We start from the raw sequence: 27,881 nt of genomic DNA, 5'->3' as shown, positions 1-27,881 counted from the left end.
GTCAGTCTGGGTCATTTTTGCCAACATGGGCCAGGTGACATTGCAGGTGGTGGACAGTGGCAGAGGGGTATGAAGAAACCACAAAATAAGGATGCAGAAGTAGTCCCACTTTACTAAAACCCATCTGAAGTGTTACTGAGTGATAAACCAACTAGACTCAGGGACAAAAACAAATGAGTTCAACCACTCTGAGCTTTCCATCTGATTTCCACAAACATCTCAGTCATGTGTTGTTGTTGTTTATTTATTTACAGCACCATTGAACATCTTTCGCTTTTACAGGTATGTGTATGTGCATACATTACTGGGGGAGTTCACATGCAATTAGTAATGCGCTATTTAAACTTGACATCTTCAAGTCTGAATAGTTCCCACAAATGTGACAATTACACTTTGGCAAAATCGCCTGTGAGGACAGAAGGAAGACTTCAAGCAACAAAACTCCATAATACTGTAACATAACTTCGGACCTCCTAGAAGGGTCACTCTCCCTCGAAAACCATCATCCTTCCTGGATTATCCCCGCTAGACAGCGGGTTCATCGCCTCTGACCTGGCTTTGTACCAGGAGGAGACATCCAGCAATATCGATCCATTCAGCGATATTCAAAAACGTTCCATGTAAACAAAAAGGTCCAGAATAAAACACCTGAGAAGAGACGCTCCTGAACATGACACATAATGCATTAGCTAATCTCCAAATTCATAAGAACATTTAGATTACGGTGAGGATTAGGGTCTGATGCAATTTCCATTTGCGCCACGGTTTCCCGATTCAATAACTTCATTCCTACCTGCGACGACTCACGTGCAAATACACTCAGAAGCACAAATAAGTAACAAACGATCAGGTGAACAGCAGAGTTATAAAACAGGCATAATCATTATTCAGTCTAAATTCAAAACCCAAATCAGGTCATGTTTCCTCATTATTTTTCTGGCACGGTCTTTTTTTGTAGTCTTTAACTGTAACGGTGTAAAGATACATTTAAAAGCAGGAAATATATTTTGTCCTCCTGGGAAAAAATGCGGTAGGATTTGGCAAAGGATTCAGTTAACCACAAATAATACAGATCTTTTTTTTTTAACATCTGAACTTGTCCTTAGCACCAAGATGAACTGCTTGTCCTAGAACCAATAAAAGACATATCATCAAGTTTAAAACTGATAGAGAATTAATTAAACACCTTAGCCCCAAGAATCAATCATACCAGTATTTTCTGGTCTCCTTTTGTAGTTCCATCATCAAACTGAAGACATTCATGAGTTGAAGAGGTCATGACAGAATAGTGACAGCAAATGCTTTTTTCTTCATTTCCTTCACTGTTCTATTGACTGATCTGTATAATCAGATTTGTAAGGCCTTTTTTCCCCCAAACTATATCTTTTTAAATGTTCAAAATTCCTATGTAGAGATAACTGTAATTTTGATGAGCAGTTTGATCTCACCTTTAAAAATATTTTTTTAAGTTTATTTATTTTGAGAAAGAGAGATAGCATGAACAGGGGAGGGGCAGGGAGAGAGAGAGGGAGAGAGAATCCTAAGCAGGCCCCACACTGTCAGCACAGAGCCCAATGCAGGGCTCGAACTCAAGAACCATGAGATCATGACCTGAGCTGAAATCAAGAGTTGGACGCTTAACCAACTGAGACACCCAGCCTAAAATTCATTTTTTAAAGAATGAATTCTGCAGAACTGATACTATTAAAATGAATACAGGGCTCTCGAAGGACTTTTGTCAGCAATAACTCTCACCTACCCTTAGTTTAAGTCAGTAACTCAGAAATAGAGACAAATTTGCCCCCAGGGGCTGTAGCAATGCCTGGAGACCCACAGAGGACACTCTAGACTTTCAAAAAATTATTTTCATTTCAAAAAAAAAAAAAAAAGAAGGAAAGATTTCTGGAATGAACCTAAGCACACAGGAACACTAGAAAGTGAAATGACAGCATTTTTCTAATCCCAGAGGAAAACAGTGTTGGGTAAAGCCACTGTTCAGCAGGCCCTAGAGCCACCAGGCAAGACTGACTGAACGAGAAGAAAGTTCCTGCATTTCCTTGGGAGACTTGAAATGCAGGACAACTAAAGAGAGAGTAAAACTCAAGTAAAAATATCGTACTGCAGGCATCACGATGACAGAGGATGTCACGATAACTGCCTGAGATGACAGAGGAAACCACTTAACCCCATACAAAAATATTGCACTGAATGAGCTTGTTTGAACTCATTAAATGTACTCTAGCTGTCTTAAAAGGGATTATTTCACAATGACTCTACTCCATAATGCGGTATGTGATTAAGTGGTCGTCAAGCTACCTCTGTGGTAAATTTGTTACATTTAAATTTAGTGCCTTTTCCTTTCCTAAAAAATACTTTAGAGAGTAGAGAACATTATCTGGATGTAAACTAGTCTGCATTTCTTTAGCCAGGGGCACAGAAACTAGAAAATTATAATCTTTTCCTTCTAATAAAAAGCAGAATGATGGGAACCAATTGGAAGTGAGGGACAGACTTCCTCTTTGGCTCCAGTCAAGGCATCTCAACCAACATCTGTCTAGATTTTGGTCCACTTATCACCGTGGTGAGTTTCAAAGAGAATCCCCTGGTTTTTTTGTGAGTGCATGCCATACTTTTAAGATTAAAGATAAAAATGTTGTCTTATATTTTACCCCTCTTTTGGCTATACACTATCTATAGACTAGTCCAACAAACTCCTAGGGACAAAAACGTATTCGACTAATTCATGGCCAATTTAAACTCAGATAATAAATTTTCAAGGAATGAAAAAAAATTCTTATCCTACTGATCACAGATGCTTACTTATTTCAGCCTAAGAACGAACACTAAGACATTTGTTTAAACGGCATTAATCCTGAAAAATGTGGGTGCTTTTTGCGTTACCAACCCAGGATTTCTGTTTGAGTACCGCACAGATTTACAACAGGACTCTGTGTCTAGAGCTTAAGAGATGATCGTTGTCAATTTTGCAACCCATCGGGGTCTCTCTACACATAGACTTTTCCATGAAGTTACTAGTTGGCAACTCTACTAAATACTTTAAAATATGTCTAATGGAAGAAAAGTCAATCCAGCTTATTTTTGGCAGGAAGGAATACTCAGTGTCATATATTATTCTCTCCCAGAAATATCCATTTTCTCCTGATAAATGCTACATATATCCACATGATCATATAAAAGAAGACTCAAAGGAAATTTGGACAAATAAGTCATTAAGCAATAAATGAAAACAATCCCAACTGGACTGATTCTACAAGACAGAATGTAAGTATTGTGTCATACTTCAGGAAGTAGAAATATTCCCACACTTCCAAATGAAAAAAAAAAAAAAAGCATTTGTGTATTAAACATTTGAAGCACCCTATAGTTGTAGTTCAGTTCACAGCAGAAAGTAAACACTAGTTTTCTCTCCACCCTGCAAAATGAAGAGGTAGTCAAGAGGCATTTTCTTCCTGTCTTCCCCCAATAACCTCTCCTTCCTTTGATGTTCTGAGACTATTTTCTACTTTAATAGGTATTCATTTTGCATTTATTTGAAAACAAGTCAAAGAACAAAAATTCTGCAGTGACAAGACTACCCAACCTTCCTCTTTTATGATCTTATGATGGAATGAAAAAAACATTAGCTAACATGGTTCTTTAGTTTTTTCGATGTACTTGGCTATGAGCTCACCTGAGAGTCAGCCACAAAATCTAATCACTTTAAAACAAAAACTACTTTGAATCCTGTGTCCACAGCCATTGAGTCCCAGCCTTCAATGTCCCTGATACGTATGCTGGCATGGTTTGCTTTTTGAAATAAATGTTCAAACTAAAACAGTGAGTTTGTTGAAGAGCAGCATGAGATACCCAGGACGATGTAAAGGAGTTCACGGTCACATAAAAATTAACAGACACGTGCAATTAACATCCCAAACAACCAGCCCGTTGATGAACACAGAGCGTGCACACCATGAATCTGACCAGTGCCTACAGCCCACAGAGGTCCTTCCACAAGCCCGAACACCTCGTCTATACTGTCTGTGTACGTCAGGACAAGATTAAAAATGTGTGCTGTTGACATAATGTTGGTCCTCCTGAGTTTTGCTCAGAGCTTGTCCATGGTCACTCAGACAGCTGTCCAAAGATACTTCAATAGCCACTTCTCTTGTTACTTGTCCACGGAGACCATCACTTGGGTACGTGTCCAGAGGGGGACAGCCATTGTGCTCTGCGCAGCCATTGACGTGGGCTAGAGGCAGGGCCCCGGGCGGGCAGCACAGCTGTTTCTCACAGCCCTTGGAGATGCAGGGTGAACTACAGAGCAACAGCAGATCCTTCTGCTCCATGGTCTCCTTCAAGTCCACGTGCTCAAACTGGATGGTCACATTGTGGATTCCCGCATTGTGGAAGATTTCTCGAATTTTCATACTGGCGTCCTGATAGCCCCTGTCCTTCCGATACTTGATGTGCAGGGTGGCGATGATCTTTCCACTTATAAGCTCCCAGATGTGCACTTCATGTACACTGCTAACCCCGGGCACGGCCGAGAGTTTACTCACTAGAACAGAGGAGAGCAGACAAACACTAAGGCGCGTACTGTAGTGGAAACATGCATGGCACCCACCACAGGAGGGACGTGGGCCCTGGAAGCATTCTCAGCACTCCGATATATTTCAAAAACACAAAGAAAAATAGCTGGACCTGGACGGGTACGTTTTCTAGTAATCTTCTTTCTCCATTCAGAATCCCTGTACCATCCCTCATCAGCCCATAAGAGGTAATTCAAGAAAGTAAGTTTGAGCACTGGGTGTTGTATGGAAACCAATTTGACAATAAATTTCATATATTAAAAAAAAAAAAGAAAGAAAGAAAGTAAGTTTAACAACAACCCCCCAAATCCCCAAGGTTGTTGAGTTTACCAGGGAATAGACACCCACATGGGCTGTGTTGGGAGCGTGAAGCAGGATGCCTTTCTGAAAGGGGAGAACTTGGCAATAGGGACCAAAAACTTCTCCAGCATCCCTGGTGCCAGGAATTTAACCTAAAGGGAAATACCCAAATGTTCACGCACAAAAATGAGTTGAGCGATGCTCTTTGCATTAATGAAGAAACGGAAACAAGGGAAGAGTTAAATCGATTATATAAAATATGGTACAGCCATTAACAAGTAAGGTGCATATTTAAGGATATGAGAAAAGGCATATAAGCTATCTGTAAGTGAAAAAAAACAAATAGTTTTACTGTGCATATGGCATATTTCTTCTTTCTTTCTTTCTTTCTTGCTTTCTTGCTTTCTTTCTTTCTTTCACAAACATCAGTGTGTACACACACACACACACACACACAAAACCAAAATTTTTTTAAACAGGAAGTAAGCTTCACACCTAGCACAGAACCCAGTGCGGGGCTTGAACTAATGACCCAGAGATCAAGACCCAAGCTGAAATCAAGAATCGAACGCTTAACTGAGCCACCCAGGTGACCCCACACACACAAAAATCTTATGCAGATAAAGGCTTGTTTTATTGAATGATTGATACAAGATATTAAAAGTGGTAATTTCTGGGTAGCAGGATTATGAGAGATTTCTAGTTTCATACTTAGGCTCTTCCATGTTTTCCATACTTTCTCAAATGAGCACGTATATAGAGAAATGGTTTTTTTTTTTTTTTTTTTTTTAAATTTTTTTTTTTTTCAACGTTTATTTATTTTTGGGACAGAGAGAGACAGAGCATGAACGGGGGAGGGGCAGAGAGAGAGGGAGACACAGAATCTGAAACAGGCTCCAGGCTCCGAGCCATTAGCCCAGAGCCTGACGCGGGGCTCGAACTCACGGACCGCGAGATCGTGACCTGGCTGAAGTCGGACGCTTAACCGACTGCGCCACCCAGGCGCCCTAGAGAAATGGTTTTGAAGACGGATTATGAGCAAAGACCCTGTAGCCAGCTAGGGTTTGAATCCCAGTGTAGTCATGACCATGGGTAATTTACCTAGCTCCCAGTGCCTCAGTGTCCTTATCTATAAATTAGGAATAATAATGATAGAACCGTATAGGTTTACTTTAAGAATTCAAATGGGGGCGCCTGGGTGGCTCAGCCGGTTAAGTGCCCGACTTCGGCTCAGGTCATGATCTCACAGTCCGTGAGTTCGAGCCCTGCGTCGGGCTCTGTGGTGACAGCTCAGAGCCTGGAACCTGCTTCAGATTCTGTGTCTCCCTCGCTCTCTGACCCTTCCCCATTCATGCTCTGTCTCTCTCTGTCTCAAAAATAAATAAACATTAAAAAAAAGGAAGAATTAAAATGAGTGAATAGAAAGCACTTAGAACATTACCTAGCATGTAATAAGTGCCTTACAAGTGTGTTATTGTTATTACTATATTTTTTAATTTTTTTTTAAATATGTTATTTATTTTTGAGAGAGAGGGCATGAGCAGGGGAAGTGCCAAGAAGGGAAGAGACAGAGACCCGAAGCATGTCCTGTCCCGACAGCAGAGAGCCCAATGCAGGGGTCGAACTCACGAACTGTGAGATCATGACCTGAGCTGAAATCAGACGCTCAATTGACTGAGCCACCCAGGCATCCCATTGCTATCTAATTTTTAAAAATGTGTTTAAAAAAAAAAATATATATATATATATATATCATTATATATCACTATATATCACAAATTGGTTTTGATATGTGTATCTTTTTCTTCAACTGGAAAACAAGCTTCTAGAAAGTAGAGACGATGCTGTGTATCTGTGTCTGGGTATCTCCTTCCCCATCTCCTACTTCCTCTGCCTGCGGCATCGGGCAAATAGTAGGTTGCAGGAAATGAAGCCTGACTATTTTAATTCTGCAGTAAAGCAGCCAGAGAGTTGACCGCACCTACCAACTCTGAGACTATAAACCAACAATGGTGCCAAAGAGGCCCCCAAAGGCAGAAAGAACATCCAGGAGAAAAGACTGCAGGAGAAGCTCCAGCTATTAGCAATGGCGCAACCAACTGGTCCCAACACACGCTATTAAACGTGGGTTTGGCAGGGCTATGGCCCTCATCAGACAGTCACACTGCAAATCACACCTTCTTTCATAGAGGAAAGCCTAGCCATGGCCATAAAATGTATTAAGACCCATTCAAACCTCATTTCAGGAGCTTCTCATGAAATAAGGTCTTCTAAGAGGCCTGGGCTCTATCTCAAGTTTACGGGCTCACTGGTGGGGCAGTGAGTGTATAACACAAATATGCACGAAAAATGTTTTTTTATAAAAACATAATCCCGTTTAGAAACACTAGAGATGAAGTTGCAAATTCAGTTTCTCACCAACATCTGGATAGTTCCCATTTAGAAATTCTGCCAAGTCTTTAAAATACGTATCCTCAGATACACATAACTAAGAGGAGAGTTTGACCTTCTGTTTGAGCAAAGCAAAGAAACAGATTTCATTACTGAACGAGGTCATGAATTCAGGTTAAAACATGAAATACGGTCCTTTTTACAGCGTTACAAGAGACCCGGTGACTTGCATGCCCATAAAAATCAATTAAATAGAATGCAAGATCTAGAATATAAAGGAATGATTTATGTTTTCAGAATAAGGAGAGTAAAAATCAAGTTCTTGGCAGGGTAGCCTTCTTTGCATTAAATCTTTGACATGAAGGTAAAAGCTGAGGAATAGTTACTGCCCAAGCACCATATTCTCAAAAACTTGCAGCTGAGTCAGAGCGCCATGAGTCGTAAAGGACCTTTGGTTCTTGGAGCTGTGAGTCATCTTACTAGGCTACAAAACATATGATGGATGTCTCTATTGCTTGGTGATTTGAAGTATTTCAGGATACATAAATCAAACACTGCTCTGAAATAATGCTGGCCCTTTGGCCTGAAGAACATCAAATGGGCATGGTTCTAGATAAGAATCATCTGACTTACTCAGCTCCTCCATGTTGACTCCTTTGGGGACCATCTGCAGCAGAATGGCAGCAGTCTCCTTGATGAGTGGGAAGGCAGATGACAAAATGATGGCGACCATGATGACGGTCAGGCTGGGGTCTATGTAGCACTGCCAGTTACATGGGTCCTCGCCTTTCAGGGGACGCACGTAGAATATGATGGCCGTGACCACCACAACCACTGACCCCAGGGCGTCGCCCATCACATGCAAAAGGACACCTGTCAGGAAGAAAGGAAGACCAATGAAGCACAGATCCAAATTTGGGGGCCATGTGACACTCAGGGATCTGGGTTCCCAAATCTATGAATACCAGGTGCTATTTGCTTTCTTTTTGGTTAGAACAGCAGGATGGGTTTGAATGGAAAAAAAAAGAAAGGAAGGGCAACTACTTCACAGGAAACAAAACCCTAGGCCACCATCCCAGGACCCAGAGAACCTGGAACAGCCTAGGAAGATTCCGAGGCGCACGCACATCTGGGGAGAGGGCGAGAGGGACTGTGCTTGTTCATAGTGCTACATCATGGCCATCTGTCACCCATCAGAAGGCACCGAGCTGGCAAACAGAGGCTGTGCAAATGGTTTCTTGTTCTTTCAGACAAGTATCTGTGATTTAAATTGTTTTAAACATTTTTAAGAGGAAAGGGAACAAAGATATATCACGAAAATGGTTCCTTTTATTCCTGGTCTTGCCTCTCCCTTCATCCATTTTCTCCCTTCCCTACATGACTTTGCCTACTGCTCACTTAGCCAGGGTCCTTCAAACTGGATCTGGTTCAGGAGATCCTTAGGAAGACCCTCCAGCAAGGGCACCTGGGTGGCTCAGTCGGTTAAGCACCAGACTCTTGGATTCACCTCAGGTCATGATCTCTTAGCTTCATGGGTTCAAGCCCTGCATTGGGCTCTGTGCTGACAGCATGGTTCCTGCTTGGGATTCTCTCCCTCCCTCTCTTTCTGCCCCTTCCCGACGCGTGCTGTCTCTGTCTCTCTCAAAATAAAAAAAAATTTTTTTAAAAAGGGGCATCTAAAAAAATAAAAAATAAATAAAAATTAAAGTAAAAAATAAAAAAGGGGCACCTGGATGACTCAGTCAGTTGCGCATCTGACTTCAGCTCAAGTCAAGTTCTCGTGGTTCGTGGGTTCGAGCCCTAGAGGCATACCATGTACGCACTCAAGAAAACACTATTTTCTGGTTGGTCAGTCATAACTCCCATGACATAGAGTAACTTCTGTCTTTTACTTAATAATAATTGTAATGCTGGCTAACATGTATGCATCAGATGCTATTGTAAGTATATTACACATCTTTACATATTAAGTCCATTTAAGGACCCTCTTAAGTGGTTATTCTCTCCACTTTACAAATGAGGAAACTGAGGCATGGAGTAGCTACATAACTTAGCCAAAATCACACAACTAGAAAGTGTTAGAGTGGGGATAGAAGTCTGGGTAGTCTGACGAGAGAACCAGTATGCATCCTGTCTCATAGAACTCTTGCATTTCAATTCCGGGTTTTCCTTCTAAGAAATTTCACTATCGGCTCCTAAAAATTATACAAAATAGCTTTCAAACTTGTCTTTCCCATAATCCATGGTCGGATGCTTAACCAACAGCCACCCAGGAGCCCCCTCCTCTACCCCTGAGGTCTTTCTTACTGGAAAAAAACAATTAGAAAGAAACATCTCATCAAAGGAGACTTATTTTCAAATGATGTTAGGATTGCTGTTCATCAATTCATATTTACAATGAAATACAAAAGCTAATAATCTTCCTGACACTCTGTTACAACAGTTTTTAACGTATCACGTTTGATCCCATTAAATAAAATCAACCACTACGACTGATGAGAATTTTTAAAGGATCGTGCTTTCACTGCTTTGCGGAAGCTGGAGCATGATTCTCAGAAGGCATTTGTTTTTACTCCATTTAAATAAGAGAAACAGTCATGAAAATCTAGAAATGATTTTTGTTCACAAGAATCCTCATCAGTTGGTGTTCCCCTGCAGATCTGGGGTGGGAGGGGTTTCTAAAGAAGTGGTTTAAATGTCAAAAATGTGGGGTGCCTGCACGGCTCAGTGGGTTAAGTGTCCAACTTCAGCCCAGGTCATGATCTTGCAGTTTGTGAGTTCGAGCCCTGCGTCAGGCTCTGCTGACAGCTCAGAGCCTGGAGCCTGCTTCGGGTTCTGTGTCTCCCTCGCTCTCTGCCCCTTCCCTATTCGTGTTCTGTCTCTCTTTTCTCTCTCAAAAATAAATAAGCATTAAAAAATCTTTTTAAATAAATAAATGTGAAAGATGTAACCACTCAGTGGACCATCTACGGTGGTGAAGCAAGCCACTGGGCGTGGGGGTGTACAGGCAGTGTGGGGCACTTGGAAGGGGCAGAAATGTGAAGTAGGAGCCCAGGAAGCCAGGTTTGCCTCCGCTTTGAGCCTGGGTGACTTGGGAAGTCACCAGACTCTCTGGATCCTGTTTCCTTATCTATAAAGTGCACGGGTAGAGTCCACTCCTACTGAGGCCTTTCTAGCTTTCACATTCTGTCTGCCTTCTCCGAGTCATGGCTCCAGACGGTTCAGACACAGGCCTGAGGGGAGGCCAGCCTTCCTTATGGCCTGAAGGATGGAAAGTCTCCCGCCAGCCACAGCACGGGCACTGACGGGCACTCACCCTCACCCAAGAGGTGCAGGGGTGAGCCTGGCAACTCCACCCACTGCCTGAACGACAACAGCTCCCACCTGGTGGGATTCTTACAAGTGCCAAGTGACTCCTTCAAGAACGGGGCCTGGCACAAAGCAGGCACTCCACAAACATGGCGGCTGCTGTTCCTCCCGCATCGTCGCCCAAGCACTTCACAACAGCCTCATGAAGTAGATGTTACTATCCTCATTTTAAAGATGAGGGAATTGGAGGCTTCGAGAAGTCCAAACACTTGCCTAATATAGGAGTCAAGACCCCAAACTGAGGCATCTTAAGCCCAAATCCCAATCCTTCAGCCACTGCATCATTCACCCCTGTCAGAGGCTAGAGGCTCACAGTCCTTGTGGACCACAGGGCTCAGCCATGTACAGCAAGGCACGTCACCTCTGACATCTTTGCACCCAGGATCTCCAACAGCTCTAGACCGAAGATCAGCCACATTATACAAGTTTCCCATACATTATGCTTCCCAAACAAGGTCACGATATCTATCAGTCCTGCTCGTAATTCTTCGGCATCTTTCCACCTACCTGTTCTCTTTCTCTGCAACATAAGCATGAATAATTAACACAATGCGCTTTGAAAAGTTAACGTGCTATGAAAAACCTATGATATATAATATATAGCATATATTTGATGGATATTATATATATGTGTATATATACATACATACTGAAAGTGTCTCCTGGATGATTACTTTTTCTGTATATTATTTCCAACTAAGTCCCATCACAGGCTTCCCCAAATCATCTGAAAGTAAAGGGTTGCATAATCTTTGTGGAAATACTCAAAGTCAAGATCGGGGCTTCTCGAATCACTCTGGAGCCAATTCTCTGCCCAAGAAGGTGAAAGAGAGAAATGCTGGATACAGTGTTGGTGTCTGGGTGAGAAATGCACCCTTGAACTCCCTGACTAACCTTTGCCCAGCAGTACCTGTGACCTTGAGCACATGGTAGAGGGAAGACTAGCAACGTGCCTTCCACGTGCCTCACCAGAACCTCCACTTTGGGCCTGGAAGTAGGGATTCAACTGAGCCAACAAACCCGTCCCAGACACAGATTTCTGGCAGAAATAAATGAGGTCCGAGGGTCACTCGGCAATGCCACCTTGGATGCAAGCCACCCACTCCTCTCACCTTTCTCAAAATATATTCAACTGAAATAGGTCGCATTTGACATTAACAATAGCCGGGGGTGGGCAAAATCAAGCAAAGTAATAGCATGCCGCTGATCTGCGAGGCTCTGGAGCAGGTGGCATTAGCATGGCTCTAAGTGGGGCAAAGATAAATCATTAGCGACCAGTGTGTCCCTCAGAATCAATGCAGTGATTAGGCAAGAGATGAGGGTCATAGTCTATTCATGCAACTGGCCTACTTTCTAACACACCTTCTTAAAAGGCAAACAGGAAAGAAGGGCACAGCACTGCACACTCCTTTGACCCAAAAGTAATCCTACCTCTGATATTCAGGGCTTCTGACTTTTTCTCCTTTTTCATAGTCTCTTCTGGCTCATTCTGGGTGTTCAGAGAGTCACCTGCATTCAAAGAAGAAACCTTGTGTTGTGTATAAGTTCTACAAACAAAAAGAACCAATGGACTCAAAAAACAGTTTTTGTTATTTTAAACTCCCACTAGCTCATCAGACCCCCTACCTCTCCCCCCCCCCCCAAACACACACGCACACATATACCAGAATGGTACATTTTGGCCTTGACATCAGCCTTCATTCACACTCCTATTCAAGTTAAAAAAAAAAAAAAAAAAAGAGGCAAGTGGGAGCCCACCCCCATCCCCAAACCCGGTAACCCCCAGGGGGACAGAAGGATGGGCAAAAGGGGAGGGAGAAAACAAAGTGCAGACAGCATCTAAGGAAGGGGCAGGGTTTGGGGAGTGTTATCTGTTGCCCAATGATAACGGATTTTCAAGACAATCAATACTCCAAAGCAGATAGAATAAGGGGAAGGGGAAAGAGGCCAAATAAGAAAAAAAAAAAAAACAAAAAACTGGGGAATACGATAAGTTAGACGCAGAGAATTAAAGCCGGGCTGCAGAGGAAGGGAATTAAAAAAAAAAAAAAAAACAAAAAAAACAAAAAAAACAAAAAAACATGGAAGCAGCATCCGCAGCCAAGCCAGAAGAAGAGGGCGTGAATGCGGAGGAAGGGACACGCGGGGGGAGCGAAAGGCAGAGAGGTGCGGAGGATGCAACCGAAAGGCACCTGCTACGTTGGAGAACACCGTCGCCCCCCGCTCCTCCTTCCGGTCCCCCGAGGCCGCGCCGCGCGGGGACTGGCCGGGGCCGGGGGCGCCCCGCGGGGCCCCGATCGCGCGCGGGGTGCGGCCCTCGGCCGGCGGCGGCGGGCGGCGGCGGCGGCGGGGACCCCAGCAGGCGAGCCAGGCGGCGCAGTCCTGGAAGATGAGCAGCCCCAGCACGTTGACGGCCAGCCCCAGCGCGCCCACGATGAGCACCAGCTCGGGGTCGTCGATGCGCTCGGGCCGCGCCAGGCGCAGCACGGCCTCCACGGAGATGGTGAAGCAGAGCGCGGTGAGGAAGACTGCGTTGCTCAGCGCGCCCAGCACCTCGGCGCGCGCGTAGCCGTAGGTGGCCCCCAGGCCCCCGCGGGGTCGCCGAGCCACGTAGCCGGCGCCCAGCCCCACGCACAGCGAGATCAGGTCGGACAGCATGTTGAAGGAGTCGGACAGCAGCGCGATGGAGTTGCCCAGGTAGCCCGAGACCAGCTCGGCCACGAAGAAGGCGACGGTGAGCACCAGCATGAAGAGCAGCCGGCACGTCTTGCCCGAGTAGCGGCCCATGTCGCCGGGCCCGCCGCCGGTGGGGGCGCCCCTGCGCGGCCCAGCCCGGTGCCCGCCTCTGGCCTCGCTGCCCGCCCGGCGCCGGGCTTCTTATAAGGCGGAGGCAGAGCGCCCCCGGTCCCGGCACGTCCAGAGTCTAAGGGAGTGGCCGCGGCGGCAGTCTCTGAGGGCCCTCGGGCCGCCTGCGGGGCCCCTTCCCCCTTCCCGCGTCCAGGCCCCACTTGGCAGGTGGCCACGGGCCAATGTCTGGCCTTCTAGGACAGCGCGGGGCAGAGACGGAGCTGCTGGGGAGAGGGGGCGTGTCTGCAGCGCCCTCCTCCCCGACCCCCTGAGGCCTGGGTGGGATTCACTCACCGACCCCGCTTCCCCAGTCCCTCCCATCCCAGTGCGCCGACTGTTGACTCTGGGCGGTAAGGACCTTGAGCTGCGGGGTGTGTGCTCTGCGGTGAACGTGGACACCTTCGCGTAGGTGCCCAGACGGGGCTGGTATTGTAGATTCCACATTAACCCGGGGAGGCCCCGGCCAACCCTGCCCAACCTTCAGGGCGCGCCCTGCTTTGCCTGTCGTAAAGCTGGAGCTGAGCCCTCACGTAGCATCCCCACTCCACTACAGCCCGTGGGCTATTTTATTCTCTCGCCTTGCGCATCGCCTTCGCGCCAAGAGCGGGTTATCGGTGCTGTCACCCCCTCACGGCACAGTGTCGTCCCTGTCCCCCACCCCCACCCCACCCCCACCAGCACCTTCACTCACAAGGCCTCCCACCAGGTGAACTGCGGGTGGCCCTGGAGGAGAGCACGGATCATACTTTTGTACGTTTTGTTAAAAAAAAAAAAAAAAAAAAAAAGTCTTGAGGATCCAGGAGAAAACAAAAGAAACTGGAGAATACGTTAAGTTAGAGGCAGAGAATTAAAGCCGGGCTGCAGAGGAAGGGAATTTAAAAAAACAAACAAACAAGCATGGCACCCTACAGCGCTCAGAAATGCGCTTTCCCAGAAATGCGCTTTCCCGGTGGTGGGCACAAATCCCTTGACCACCGAAGAAGCGAAGAAGCGAGGCCAGGCCTCCTCTGTGTACTTGCCTCATTTTCCATTGCAGAGAATATTCTACTCACCCCCATGTGTCCCTCAGAGAATGACCTGGTACTCAAAGTTCAATCGCCTGCCCTCCATGAAGGTTTATTCCAAATAAAAAGCCTTTCCTGTTGACCACAGGCTCAGTTCCAAGTAAAAGTTATCCAGAAGAGAGCTGTCCCCAGGACTCTGGGAGAGGCCGAGCACCAGAATCCTTGACAAAGTGTGTTTGCTGTTGGGTGTTCAGGGAGGGGTGGTGGGAGAGCCCACGATTTTCTTTCTTGGTGTTTGTTTTATGTTCTTTTCTCATTCCCAAAAGGATCTGAATGTGAAGTCTGGTGATCTCTATTCCCCCTCTCCTGTTCCTAACCCCTGAACTTTAACCATTCCTGAAACACATCTGGTTTGGGCTTGGAAAGAAATGTGTCCATTTAGCAGCACGCTCTGATTCTAGCCCCAGTCATTGCCTTAGCCTTATGAAACATGATCTTGTCTTTTAACATTCTCTAAGGGTCTCTAACAAGCATCCTTGATCCGAGGGTGCCACCTTACCCAAGATGAGCACCCAAACTCAAGACGCCCATTAAGCATTCCCTCCCCGCCTCCAGGAAAATATCCCTACGCTGAGAACTTGAGGAAACTGATCATTTAAAGTATCTCTAAAAATTAGTATGAAAATGGTCAATAATTTAAAAGAAGCAAAGAGACACAGATAGGTTGATGAAAGTTTTGAAGCTGTCTGGTCTTGGACAAGATCCTTAATAGTTTGGGCTGGTTTTCACTACTGTAAAAAGGGAATAATAATAGGGTCTTCTCATATGTTTGCGAGGATTAAATGGGTTAATAAGTATAAAGTGATTATAACAGTGCCTGGCACACAGTAAGCACTCCATAAATTGCTAGCTGCTTATTAAAAAGAAAAAAACAACAGGAAGAAAAAGAAGGTGTGGCGTGAGGGGGAGGAAACTGGGCAGGAGGAGGACGGAAGGGCAAAGTGGTTCAGGGGGCCACGTTTCATCGTTAGCATGCTAGTATTGACATTAGCATCACGGCAGACGTGTAGCAGACTGTTGAACTACAGATGTCTTACTCTGATACGAAGAAAGATATCCCAGTTTCTGGCTTATACTGTCTTCAAACTGTGAAGCCTTTGACACCATAAGGCGGGACAGCAAGCAAAGCAGTCAGAACAAGACAGAAGCCTTGTGCAAATCCCTTGACAGTTCTCCTACAGTCCCTGCTGATTGCATTTGTCATTCACAACTGAAAGAAAAACCCGAGGTCAGCAGAAATATATCACTTGTGCCTGTTACCCAGTCATTCTCCTAACTGAAGGCAGATAAGAAGAATCATGTCGCTGCCCCAGGAGGTCAGTTGATGGAACTGGAAAGCCAACAGGCAACTGAGGAAGCCTTGGGCTTGGAAAGCTGTGTCTGAGGGCCCCTGCCCAGGGCTGGGCCTTCGAGACAGGCTGAGGGTGTCAATAAAATGCACTTAAGAAAAATGTTTTGACTAGCTAACTATGATTAGATGGATGGATAGGTAGGTAGGTAGGTAGGTAGGTAGATAGATAGATGGGTAGACAGATAGATACAGTTTATATACAGGGAGAATATATATAATCTAAGTTAATTGACAAAAATTTAGGCTGTGTCTTACACTTTCCTGTATATGATGAGGTTTCAAAAGGTTTGTTTAATGGGCTTTGACTGTCCGGCCCTGTGCTGAGCACTTTATAGGCATTACCTCATTTCATCCTCACAACTGACTCATCAAATAAGCACTTATTTTATTGGTGAAGAACCCAGAACCCAGAGATTTTAAGTCACTTGTCCAAGATCACACAATATGTAACTGATAGAATGGAGATCTGATCTAGGCATCAGACTCTAGGGCTTACAGTCTTCACCCCCACATTATCCTGATTTGATAATTTTCAACACTCCTTTTGTTAAGTTTTACTTTTATTGGCATAGAACTTGATGCACTACAATTTACAAAGTCAGAGATTGTAACACTAAAGGTTCTTCCTACACTGGTACTGACTCAGAAATTAACAAACTTTTCAGGAAATTGAAAAAGCAGCTGTTTTTGTTTTCGTTTTTTTCTTTTTTCTTTGAATTTTTTTAATGTTTATTTATTTTTGAGACAGAGGGAGACAGAATATGAGCAGAGGAGGGGCAGAGAGAGGGAGACACAAAATCCGAAGCACGCTCCAGGCTCTGAGCTGTCAGCACAGAGCCCGATGCGGGGCTTAAACTCACAAACCTCGAGTTCACGCCCTGAGCCAAACTTGGACACTTAACCGACTGAGCCACCCAGGAGCCCGTTTTCATTTTTTTTCTAGTTGACAAGAGATGATGCTAGTTTCGAGGAGGAGAACGGACATCTGGTCCGAGGCACCAAACTCCTACTCTTATAAAAGAGGTAGCTCCTTTGCCCCCTAGCTCCTGCCTCCAGATTTTAAATACATCATCAGAAGCTGGATGCTCCTCACCCTTAGCCCAGCTCCAAACCCGCAGAGCATGATATATCATGATGACTTCCCAGAAGAAAATTGCCTCTGTCTCTCAAACAAAACAAAAAGGGGTGGGGAGGCACCTGGGTAGCTCAAAAAAAAAAAAAAAAAAAAAAAGGAAATTACTTCTCCAGGCAGCTGAGAGATCTTGTGTACACATCAGCTCCTTGTTGGCAAATTTATATAACATGTATATTTGTAGCACTTCGTGACACAGATACTTTTATACCCCAAAATGCACATTTTGCATAATGCACATTATGTCTCTTGAAGTGTCTTAGAATACAATTCCATTTACGAGATTCTGTACTTGAGGTGACCACATTGTTTTTGATCATAGAGGCATGTGGTGTGAAAGAGGTAACAAGTAGGTGAGTGGTCAGCTCCACTGTGCCCGGGGCCGTTCAGGAAGGGATTCTCGGCAGCACCATGAGCTGTGGCCCACTCAGAAGGGGCAGCTCCAACGTGACTCTGGAGCGTGCCCGTCAGCCAGCCGTGGTCTCTCCAAAATGCCGCTTTCTTGCAGCAGAGTGATGTGTCTGCTCCTAGCACTGGGCCCGGAAGTGGTAAGAATGCAAGCCCCATCATAACATCAATGATACAACCTGCTTATTGAACGAACAAACAAGCTCTAGATAATTTTAAGTTTGTATGCACTTTCAGAAAGCTTGAAAGAGAGAGTAGCATCGCAGTTATGACTTGACCTTTGGAGTCAGACTTGGAACCAAATCCCAGCTCTGATGCTCACTCGGGTGACCCGAGGCAAGTTCCTGACAACCTCCCCTTTCCTCGTGTGTGAACTAAGGGTGATAATAGTATGCATCTCACGGGGTTGCCATGAGGCTTAAGTGACCAAACATCTCAATTGCTTAGTGCAGTGCCTAGTTCATAAGAAAGGCTCACTCAATAAGTGTTAATAAAAAATAACTACCACTTTGATTTGTAAATCCAAGTGTAGGGAGGGAGAAACATTTCCTTTCTCCAAAGGATCCACACAGAGTTACTTTTAGAGAAAAATGTGTTTAAGGAATGGTTTGCAACTTAATCTAAGGAGCAGTGAAACTTATGCAGATATAAGATAAACTATTTTTGAGTTCCTACAGCTGGAAGGGGAGTGCCATGGTCCAAATGTTTGTGCTCCCACCCCAAATTCTTATGTTGAAATCCTAAACCCCATAGATGATGGTATTAGGAGGTGGGGCATTTGAGAAATGATTAGGTTGTAAGGTGGAAACCTCAAGAATGGGATTTGTGCTCTTATAAAAGAGACCCGACAGAGCTTTCTAGCGCCTTCTGCCATATGCAGACACAGCAAAAATGCTCTGGCTATGAACCCAGGAAAGAGCCCACACCTGACCGTACTGGTATCCTAATTCCGGACTTTCATCCTCCACAAAGGTGAGAAATAAATTTCCGTTTGTTGTGAACTACCCAGTCTGTGGTATTTTGGTAGCAGCCCAAATGGACTAAGACCTAGTGTAAGAACCCAAGTTACCAACTGTTGAGTGCACGGGTATAAACGAATGACTTTGATTTCTATATCCCAGGGATGATGGGGTTGAGCTGTTTGACACATTTGGCCGGAACAATGCCATGTTGGTTGGGGTCGGCTTGTCTTTGTGGGCACAGCGGCTCTGGTCTGTGTGCTTCCTACCATCTGCAGATCTCAAGGGCTCACCCGGGTACTCGTGGGGACGTGCTGTGTGTGAGGTTTGAAGAGGGAAGGGAAGGGAAGTAAGAACAATCACAAGAAAGGGGATCTGGCTATTGGGACGAAGGGGAAAAGGATCAGAGGCAGAACTGGGGATTCAAGAAGCACATCATCCAAAACTCATCACTCACTGACAGTATTTGGGTGTGATTCCTTCTACTTGATGAACAGGAGGAAAAAAAAATTTTTTTCAATTCAAATGGAAGCAAAACCAAAAAAGCCCTCAAAGTTGCAAGAAACCGGGAGAAACTCTCCCTCGATGTTGATTCAAACCCAGTAATAGTTTTAGTTCTAAGTTACGTCTGCTGTCACTTAATAATTTACGGAAAGCTTTTACGTGTTATTTAATTCCATCTGAAATATTCTCACACACACAGACTTCTTCACTGCTAGATTCACCTTAACTTTTAGACCATAGTCATTCCACTTTCTAAAGACTTGGTCACCTGAGGTCAGCTGTGCTCTGGGAGGTGATCCTCCTGACGCGAAGGTCAATGGCAGCCTGCCACTACGTCTTGATGCCTATGTCATTTACCTGCCTTCATCTCATCACCCAGGCATTTTATCATCTCACATCATCACAAGAAGAGAGAGTACAGTACAGTGAGATATTTTGAGAGAGAAAGAGACCACATTCACATAATTTTTATTACAGTTCATTTCTATAATCTATTTTATTATTAGTTATGGTTCATCTCTTACGGTGCCCAATTTATAAGTTAAACTTTACCACAGATACGTATGTAGAGGAAAAAACACAGTTGATATAGGATTCGGGACTATCTGTGGTTTCAGGTATCCACTGGGGGTCTAACAACCATATCCCACATGACTACTGTACATGAAAATGAAAAAGTCCATTTGCCCGAGAAGTCATAGGAATAATTGTGGGGGTTTAAATAAAACCTATAAATAATACCTTTGCCTTTATCTGCCAAACGGGGTGGTCCAATATTCAGGGTTCTGTAGTGGAGAGGTGTGGGTTTTGGAGCCACTCAAACCTGGGATACAATCTTGGCTCCATCAGTTGTTAGCAACTGGGCAAGTCACCTAACTTTTCTGAGGTCTATGTTCTCCTCTATAATCTGGAGGTAGAGATATCCTCTCACACAGTGTGAGAATTAAAAGGAGATAGCATAGAGGAGACACTGCATGATGCTCTCATGGTAGACAGCTGACAAAGAGCGGATCCTTTCCTTACCTTCTGGCTGTCATCATTCCCAGGACTACTGTTGACTTCTGACAGGTGCCAATGTGGAACCCCCTTCCCAGTTATTTAGATTACTATTTTTTATAAGATAGTCTATTTCCCTTTGGTTCCAATAATCCATTTAGCTTACAACTAATTAGCTATTGATTGATAAAAGGTATTATGAATGTAAAATTGATTTAATATGATTAAATAAAATATTTTAAGACTATAAACATATTCAAAACAAAATGTTTCATAAACCTAAAATTCCAAACTTCTCAGCTATCATTATTACTACACTTCTTTGTCCATCGTGGTTCTATCATCTCTTATCATGTGGCAGAAGGTCAGAGAGAATCAGCACGATGGAGAGACATAACTTTATGACTATCAAAAAATCAGAAGCTACGTTAAATATTACAATGAGGTCTGGAGGAGAACTAAGATTCTTGACCTCTGACACTAAATTACCGTACAACTTAGTCAGCCACTAAACTCCTGAGCCTTAGTTTCCTAATCTGCCAAATGCAAATAAGAACCTCAAACTACTTAAGGCATGTAGATGTTTTGAACATCAAATAAGACAATGAAGATACAAACATGAAGACAAAGAGAAGGCATAGCTGTTGTTAAAATTGTGGAGCCACAATCACCATGAGTTCTAGAAAGTGAGCACTGTTATCTGTAACCACCAGTAATGTACAAGGGTCAGCCAAGGTTTTAGGTTGCCTGACCCCCCCCCCCCCCGCCCCCACCGCTTCCTTCTGGTAAGAAGTTCTGTCCTCTTGGACACAGACATAGGCATATAACCGAGGCTGAGCCAAACATAGTTCCTCATTCCCTGGCCACCATGTGTGATTCAAAGGATGGGCGCTTGATCCAAGGTGGACAGACCACAGTTCTTCTCTTGAGGTTTTCAAAATATATCAGAGACAGAGAGAGAGAGAGAGAGAGAGAGGTTCCTTTTCTTGACTGGTTACTAAGCAGTGAGGAGGTGACTCAGAGCCCCTAATAATCATGTCTCCCCCATGCTGGGCTCTGCGCTGACAGAGCTTGGGATTCTCTCTCCCTCTCCTTCTGCCCCCCCCCCACTCGTTCTCTCTCTCCTTCTCTCTCTCTCTAAGTAAGTAAACATGTTTAAACAAATAAATAAATGGCAGACTAAATAGGATTCCTCCCCAATGTTGGAAATTATTCCCACTCCATTTTTCTGTTCTCTCCAAAGGAAAAACTCCTGAAAACACTGTCACAGTCTTTACTTCCTCAAATTCCATTCTCTCTGTCACCCATGCAATGCCACCTCCATCTCCATGACACCACTGGAAAGCCTTTGTGAAAGCCTGACTCACGACTTTCTCATGCCTGAATCCACTGGTGTTCTGTGCTCCTCTCTTGGAATTCTCTGCACCAATTGTTACTGAAGACCTTGCTTTCCTTTTTGAAGACTTTCTCCATTTGATGGCTCAACAATGCAGCCTCCTGGTTTCCCTTCTATCTCATGGGTAGTTCCTCCTCCTCCTCTAAGTCTCTAAATGTTGGTGTGTCCCAGGATTCAGTCTTAGGCTCACTAATCCTGTCTGTCTATGCTCATTCCTTTGGTTATCTCGCCCAGTCCATTCTCCAGGACTTGGCTCATGCTATTCCCACCTCCTGGAACAGTCTCTGCCCTTCTCCTCCTCATGCCTTAAGCCTCAAAAGCCACTTCTTCAGGGGGTCTCCCCTGGTATCCACTCCGTCTGTGGCCCACAGGATGACAGGAAATAAAATAAAGAATAGATTAAATAATAAAAGAAAAAGGGAGGGAGGAAGGAAGAGCACGAATGAAGGAACATGGTTCACACTGGAGCTCACAGCTTCTCGTGTTAAGGAGACTCTCCACAGCTTTGCATCTCCACAGAGGCACCTCTACAGGAGTAACACTCCTGGTCTCCTTCTGTTGCTTACCCGGCTTTTCTTGGAAGCAGGGTAACTACTCCGGATTACTAAGTGTGGGAGAAAGACCGGAGCATGCTTGGCTGACCTTTTCTGGCCTTTCTTTTTCAGATTCGCCTTCCCGCAGAGACCTGCAATCCTGGTCTGCAGGTCCAGGAAGGAAACTGCCTGGGACAGGCTCTGCCCCGTGGAGGGAGGTCTGGGATGGGGTGGGTGAGTTTAGTTCTGGGATGAACTATTAAGCCTTTTGCTGCTATACATCAAAGCCATAGTCAAAGCCAAAGCCATACCTCTAATAAAGTTGGTATTATGCTCAATTGTCACCTATATCTTACGTAACAATGGTCTCCAAACCTAGGAGAATAAGAAAGGGGTATTATTTATTACTCCCTAAAGCCTTAACATACTGGTGAGTGGGCAGGAGCCTGGAGAAGGATTAAGCTAAGAATGTACAGGCCAAAGTAACACAGGGTGACTGAAGCGTCTGGAGGGACAGAGCGGGCGCTGTAAGGTTTTAAGGCTCCAGTAAGTGTGAGCCTGGCAGCATTTGACCGTGGCAATCACAGGAGCCTATTGCCTACAGAAAAAAAAATGGCTGTTGTTATAGCTGCAGGGCTGTTTTAACAGGTCCTCATGAGCATGAGTTTTCAAGACTGGTTTTACTCTATGCTTCAGACTTAATGTACAGTGAGTGAGAGGGAGAGCATAGTTTGCTCTCACAAACAATAAGGCTGCACCAGAGGAAGGGAGTTTTCCTGAAGTGAGATAGATGCAAAAAAGAAAGGGAAATGCACACATATCTAAATATTCTTAAAGAGGGGATTAGATCAGATCAGACTGGGGTTCTTTAAATATTCTTAAAGAGGGGATTAGAACAGATCAGGTTCTTTGGTTCCCAAAGAAATCCTTCAGTTCAGAAGCAGAAAGGCAAGATTTCAGACAGCTGACTGGGCTCTGGAATGCTTCCATCACCACCAGAGAGAACCAGATCCAGGGAACTATTAAAAGTCCTCCTCTTAAAGCTGTCAATACTGTCTGAAATAAAAGCAACTGGGGAATATAGGATCTATGTGATATTCCTCACCCACCCCCATTGTGTGCTGGGTGTGCGGAGAACAGGTCTTTTGTATCTCTAGTTCACAGATTTTCAGATGGAGGGGAAGACACTCAAGGAACTTCACCCGAGGAACCCCATTCACTCGGGCCTTGAGTAAGATGGAAGGAGCCAGGGCCTGAAGCTGATGCCCCATGAGATGAGACTTCAGGGGTCCTGGGGAGTGGATTTTGTACATGGGAAGTGATATGAACTGTTGACCTGAGGGCAGTCTGTGCAGGTTGCTCCTTCCAAAGATGGGCACAACCATATCTTCTATTCTACATGTTTTCCCACAGGGTGACCTTGATGTTCCTTCCATCAGAAGTGGGTCCACGGGCTTGACCTCCTTCTATGTTATCACTTGCACGTAATCTATAGAATCTGAGGTTGGACCAGAAAAGGCATTGAAGCGTCTACCTTGTTTGATGGGACACTCGTGTTTGAGACCTTGAGATGCCACATACAATGTCCTGAGGCCACCCCAGCATGAGGAAGCCAAGACATTGAGACCTTCCAGCCCACGAGCCAGACAGATGATGGTGCCACCACCTGCCACCAAATCACTACCTCACTTCGTAGTCTTCCCAGCTGAGGCCCCAGACATCATGAGGCAGAAAGGCTGTTCCCACTGGCTCCTTTCCAAGTGCCAGGCCACAGAATCCCAAATATCATAAAATGATTGTTATTGTATGCCACTAAATTTGTGGTGGTTCATTACACAGCAACAAGAACAAGGAACCACTGGGTAAAGATTGGCACAGACTTACAAAGCTTCCACAAAATTCGGAACTATTTGAGAGGAGAAGCCTAGGAAGATTAGAATAGAATATTTAAGGCATTGTTAGATGAGCTTCAAATCAAAACGGTTACTGTGGATGCAAGGGTTTGCTTGTGCCCTGTGGGAACAGGTCAAGAGATAGACAGTTAGGACTCCAGGACAGGCACACGGAGGATGAGACACACTGAAGGGGACTGAGGGAAGATATGATAGTTTGACCCAGGTCTGGGTTACGTTTTTTGTTTAAGTGGAAAATGCTTTTCAAATGAGGTGATCCAACTCAGAGAGGTGAGAGTTGACAAGATTTATTTGGACAACAGTTGCTTTTGGCAGACCCAGAAAACAGTGACTTCACTTTCTCACTGTGCTAAGAAAAAAAAAATCTATGTGGGAAAAACAAATGCCTGACCCCAAAAACAATGGCAAAGTAAAAAGAAAAAAGGTCAACAAAAATGCCAGCCTCACATGTGGTAGAGAAGGAAAGGGAACAATTTTAAGCAATTGATTAAACCATTTCATCACTGACAACTCAACTGAGCCTTTCTGAGGGAAGAACACAAAAAGGAAGCAAAACCCCAGAAGCACCTCCCAAACTTCAGAACAGAAGATTCAGCGGGATGATATGCCACTCAAGGCCTGAAACATCCCACAGCTGTGGAAAGACAGTATCTGCAAGAGCATGAAGTAGGAGCTGGAGCAATGGGTCGATCTTCAAACCTTCAAAATAGCTTCAGCTCAGAGACCCGCTAAGACTGACACTCAGGCTGAATCACATGTGGAATGAGGGAGAAGCTTCCTCAGGGAGCAGGATTCACAGGTCTAAGTGGTTCTGAAGCTAGAGGCAGCGGCGATGGTCCCTGAGGTACAGGATGGGAAAAAGCCCACTCACAGGAGACTGAGTGTAAACAGAGCCAGAAACCAGAGGTCAAGATGGAAATAGAACTCAAAATCTTCTTCCCACCCTTCCTTCTCCTCTTTCTTTCTTTTTCTTTCTTTCCTTCTTTCTTTCTTTCTTTTTCTTTCTTTCTTTCTTTCTTTCTTTCTTTCTTTCTTTCTTTCTTTCTTTCTTCTTTCTTCCTTCCTTCCTTCCTTCCTTCCTTCCTTCCTTCCTTCCTTCCTCCCTCCCTCCCTCCCTTCCTCCATTCCTCTCTTCCTCTCTCCCCTCTCTGTCTCTCTCTCTCTTACACACACACACACACACACATGCATGCACACACACACACACACACACACACACACACACGATTAGGAAGAAAAAGTGCCACAGATAAAATATGGAGCCTAGGATGTCATTGCTGCAAATTTCTAAACTCTGTGAGTAGGCAGTAATATTTTAAATGTCACTCTCTGGGAAAGGATGCAGTGTGTTTACCAGATATGGAAATTTTAGTACATAATTAATCTCTTGTTGTGAGGTCTCTATTAGTGGAGTTAGGTATGCAGGTCTGGGTCGTGGCCAGTCTGGCACCATCTCTTTGGCACCGTGGAGACACAGAAAACAGGAGGGCGCCCTCTGTCTGCCGTCCTTTCATCTGACAGCCTTGAGTCTCTGCTATGGTCCTTACGTGGTAATAAGGGCCTGGTTTATCCTAAGTGTTGAGTTCTGAGAACCTGAATCTATCTATATTAAGGGCTCTAGGTTTGGATTCTGTAGTTCTGTAGTTCCTTTATGTAGTTCTGTCAGACTTCTTTGAACTCTTCAAAAAGTGTGGCAGGAAATTAAGAAAATACTCAGAGGCCAAAAATGTAGTAAAAACCAAAATCCAACCAGAAGAGTTGAAGCCAGAATCTGACTTAAAGATATCTTTCTGATAAGAACAAGTGATTTTAATAGCCATATAGACACAGACGGCATAAGAGACAGAACTTACATCCATGCAAATGGGAGAGTTGGATCAGAGATCCCCTCAAAGATCAATCACTTGGTGAAAGGTTGAAGTGAAACAAAACCATCAGACAAACAAAAACTCACCCCTTGCAAAGAAGACAACAAAGAAAGGGCATGTTTCAGACTTGGTTATGGGTGAAGAGGAAAAGTGGAAACCACACCGTGGCCTTCATGTGAGAATGCAGTCTGAGTTTACATTACCTATGTTGATAACAATATCTCAAGCAAAGAATTTTTTATGTTCTCTCGTTGGTAATACCCTTAGGCACCCGACAGAAACAAATGCATATTTGTGTGGAAGAATGTACATCATCTATTCCTCAAAGAACTCCCTCAGAGAAAGTTCCATTGAACATGAGTGAGTTCACACTAAAAAATAATGAAACACTTAAAACACAAGAAAGGAAGCCACCTTGAGAGAAGCAGCAAAAATAATAAACAGGAAAATCAGACATGTAAAAGTTGCCAATGTTGAAATATCAGATACAGAATATAAACCAAGTATATTTAATACACAGGAATAAAGGAAGATATGGAAAATGCGAGTAAAGATAAAAGCACTATAAATGAAAAATAGCTAAAATTAAGAACTCAGTAGAAGGGGCCTTCTCCTCCCAGCCAGAGTGTTATCAGTCAAAGTCTAATGGTGATCCTGGACTCTCACCCCTGCCCAGTGTCAACAGAGGCCAGGTGGGAATGTGGATTTCTATTCCCATCTTATAATGACAAACCCCTTCTTCTACCAGCACAGTGTCAGAGGACTGCTCAAACGGAAATTTTATTTATTTTTTTACTGTTTGCTTTTGAGACAGAGAGAAACAGAGCATGAGCTGAGGAGAGGCAGAGAGAGACACACACAGAATCCGAAGCAGGCTCCAGGCTCTGAGCTGTCAGCACAGAGCCCAACACGGGGCTCAAACTCGTCAACCACAAGATCACGACCTGAGCCGAAGTCAGACAGCTCAACCGACTGAGCCACCCAGGCGCCCCACAAACAGAAATTTTAAATAAGATCCACAGTCTCCTACTACCCCAATGTTCAGGAAGGACTCAACTGAGAATATTTCATTATACCAACACCAGGGAAATTTGTGCTTGAATGAAAAATAATACCAATGCTTGGATAACACAGATGTTAGTATGAGCTGACAAGGATTTTAAAGTAGCCATCATAAAAATACTTCAACAAGCAATTACAAATATACTTGAAATAAATGGGGGGGGGGGGAAGGAGTCTCAACAAATAAAGAACTAAAAGGAAATTTTAAAACTTAAAAATACAATAACCAGGGGCGCCTAGGTGGCTCAGTCAGTTAAGCATCCAACTCTTGATTTCAACTCCAGTCATGATCTCATGGCTCAAGCGATTGAGCCCCATGTCAGGATCTGTGCCGACAGCGTGGAGCTTGCTTCGGATCCGCTCTCTCCCTCTCTCTCTGCCTCCCCCCTGCTCATGCTCGCTCGCTCTCTCTCTCTCTCTCTCTCTCTCCCTCTCTCTCTCTCAAAATAAATAAGTAAACATAAAAAAATGAAAAAGAAAAAGAAAAATACAATAACCAAAATTAAAAATTCAGTGGATGGGCTTGACAGCAGAGTGGAAAAGACAAAGGAAAAACTCAGCAAACTTGAAGATAGAATAACAGCAATTACCCTACAACAGAGAGAAAGTAGGGGGAAACTGAACAGGAGCTTCTGGGTTGGTGAACACATCAAGATGCTGGCAAAATGGTGCACCCCAAGAGGGCATGGAAGTTCTGCACACTTTCCCCCATACCTTGCCCTGGGCATTTCTTCTCTTTGGCTGTTCCTACATTGTATCCTTTATAATGAATGCGTAATAGACCAAAAAAACAAAAGACAAATCTCAATGACTCCTGTCTGTTTGCATCTGCTGAAGAGTTTGGCCACCTACTGGATGAAAATGTGGAATTAAAGTGTGATGACAATGGTGTGAATGCCATGGCTAACAAAAATAATGCAAGTCTCAAACAGCTCAGAAGAGGAGCTGAATGTAAATACTGGCCACACAACAGAGATGGGGACTCCTCAAAAAGAGGAGACTGAAAACCACTCAAAAAACTAAAAAGCAAAGAAAATAAATGTTTTCAAAATAAGTCATGGATTAAAATTCTATTCACTCCTAAAAAAAAAAAAAAGTGAACAAGGTCTCAGGAACTAGAGTAACTATATCAATTATAAATGGGGGATGATAAAGAGAGGTTAGGTTTCTACACTTCACTCAAACTGGTAAAATGCTGA

The 27,881-nt window shown here is 44.3% G+C and overlaps 1 protein-coding gene across 7 annotated transcripts in view; it reads right to left on the bottom strand.

The window, feature by feature from the left end:
* Positions 1-223: 223 nt before the first annotated feature.
* SLC30A10 (solute carrier family 30 member 10) overlaps positions 224-27,881 on the bottom strand; it is a 46,504-nt gene continuing 18,846 nt past the window's right edge. For 3 of the 7 annotated variants that reach the window (XM_086693546.1, XM_086693547.1, XM_025927802.2), the window contains 3 exons: positions 12,081-12,158; positions 7,914-8,153; positions 224-4,558 (listed from right to left, as the gene is read on the bottom strand). In XM_086693546.1, the coding sequence (XP_086549672.1) occupies positions 4,059-4,558; positions 7,914-8,153; positions 12,081-12,120 (780 nt within the window). In that variant the 5' untranslated portion in view covers positions 12,121-12,158 and the 3' untranslated portion in view covers positions 224-4,058. Of the gene's footprint in view, positions 4,559-7,913; positions 8,154-12,080; positions 12,197-12,313; positions 12,365-12,407; positions 12,631-12,841; positions 14,123-27,881 lie in introns of those variants that run through there. The other 4 variants (XM_086693543.1, XM_086693544.1, XM_086693548.1 and 1 more) reach the window with 4 other exon arrangements.

This window comes from Puma concolor, chromosome E4 (genome assembly GCF_028749965.1).
Source record: "Puma concolor isolate L17-30 chromosome E4, mPumCon1.1.hap2, whole genome shotgun sequence".
Classification (NCBI taxonomy): domain Eukaryota; kingdom Metazoa; phylum Chordata; class Mammalia; order Carnivora; family Felidae; genus Puma; species Puma concolor.
The sequence above is the reverse complement of the archived record's forward strand: the minus strand, read 5'-3'. Positions and strand labels throughout refer to the sequence as shown.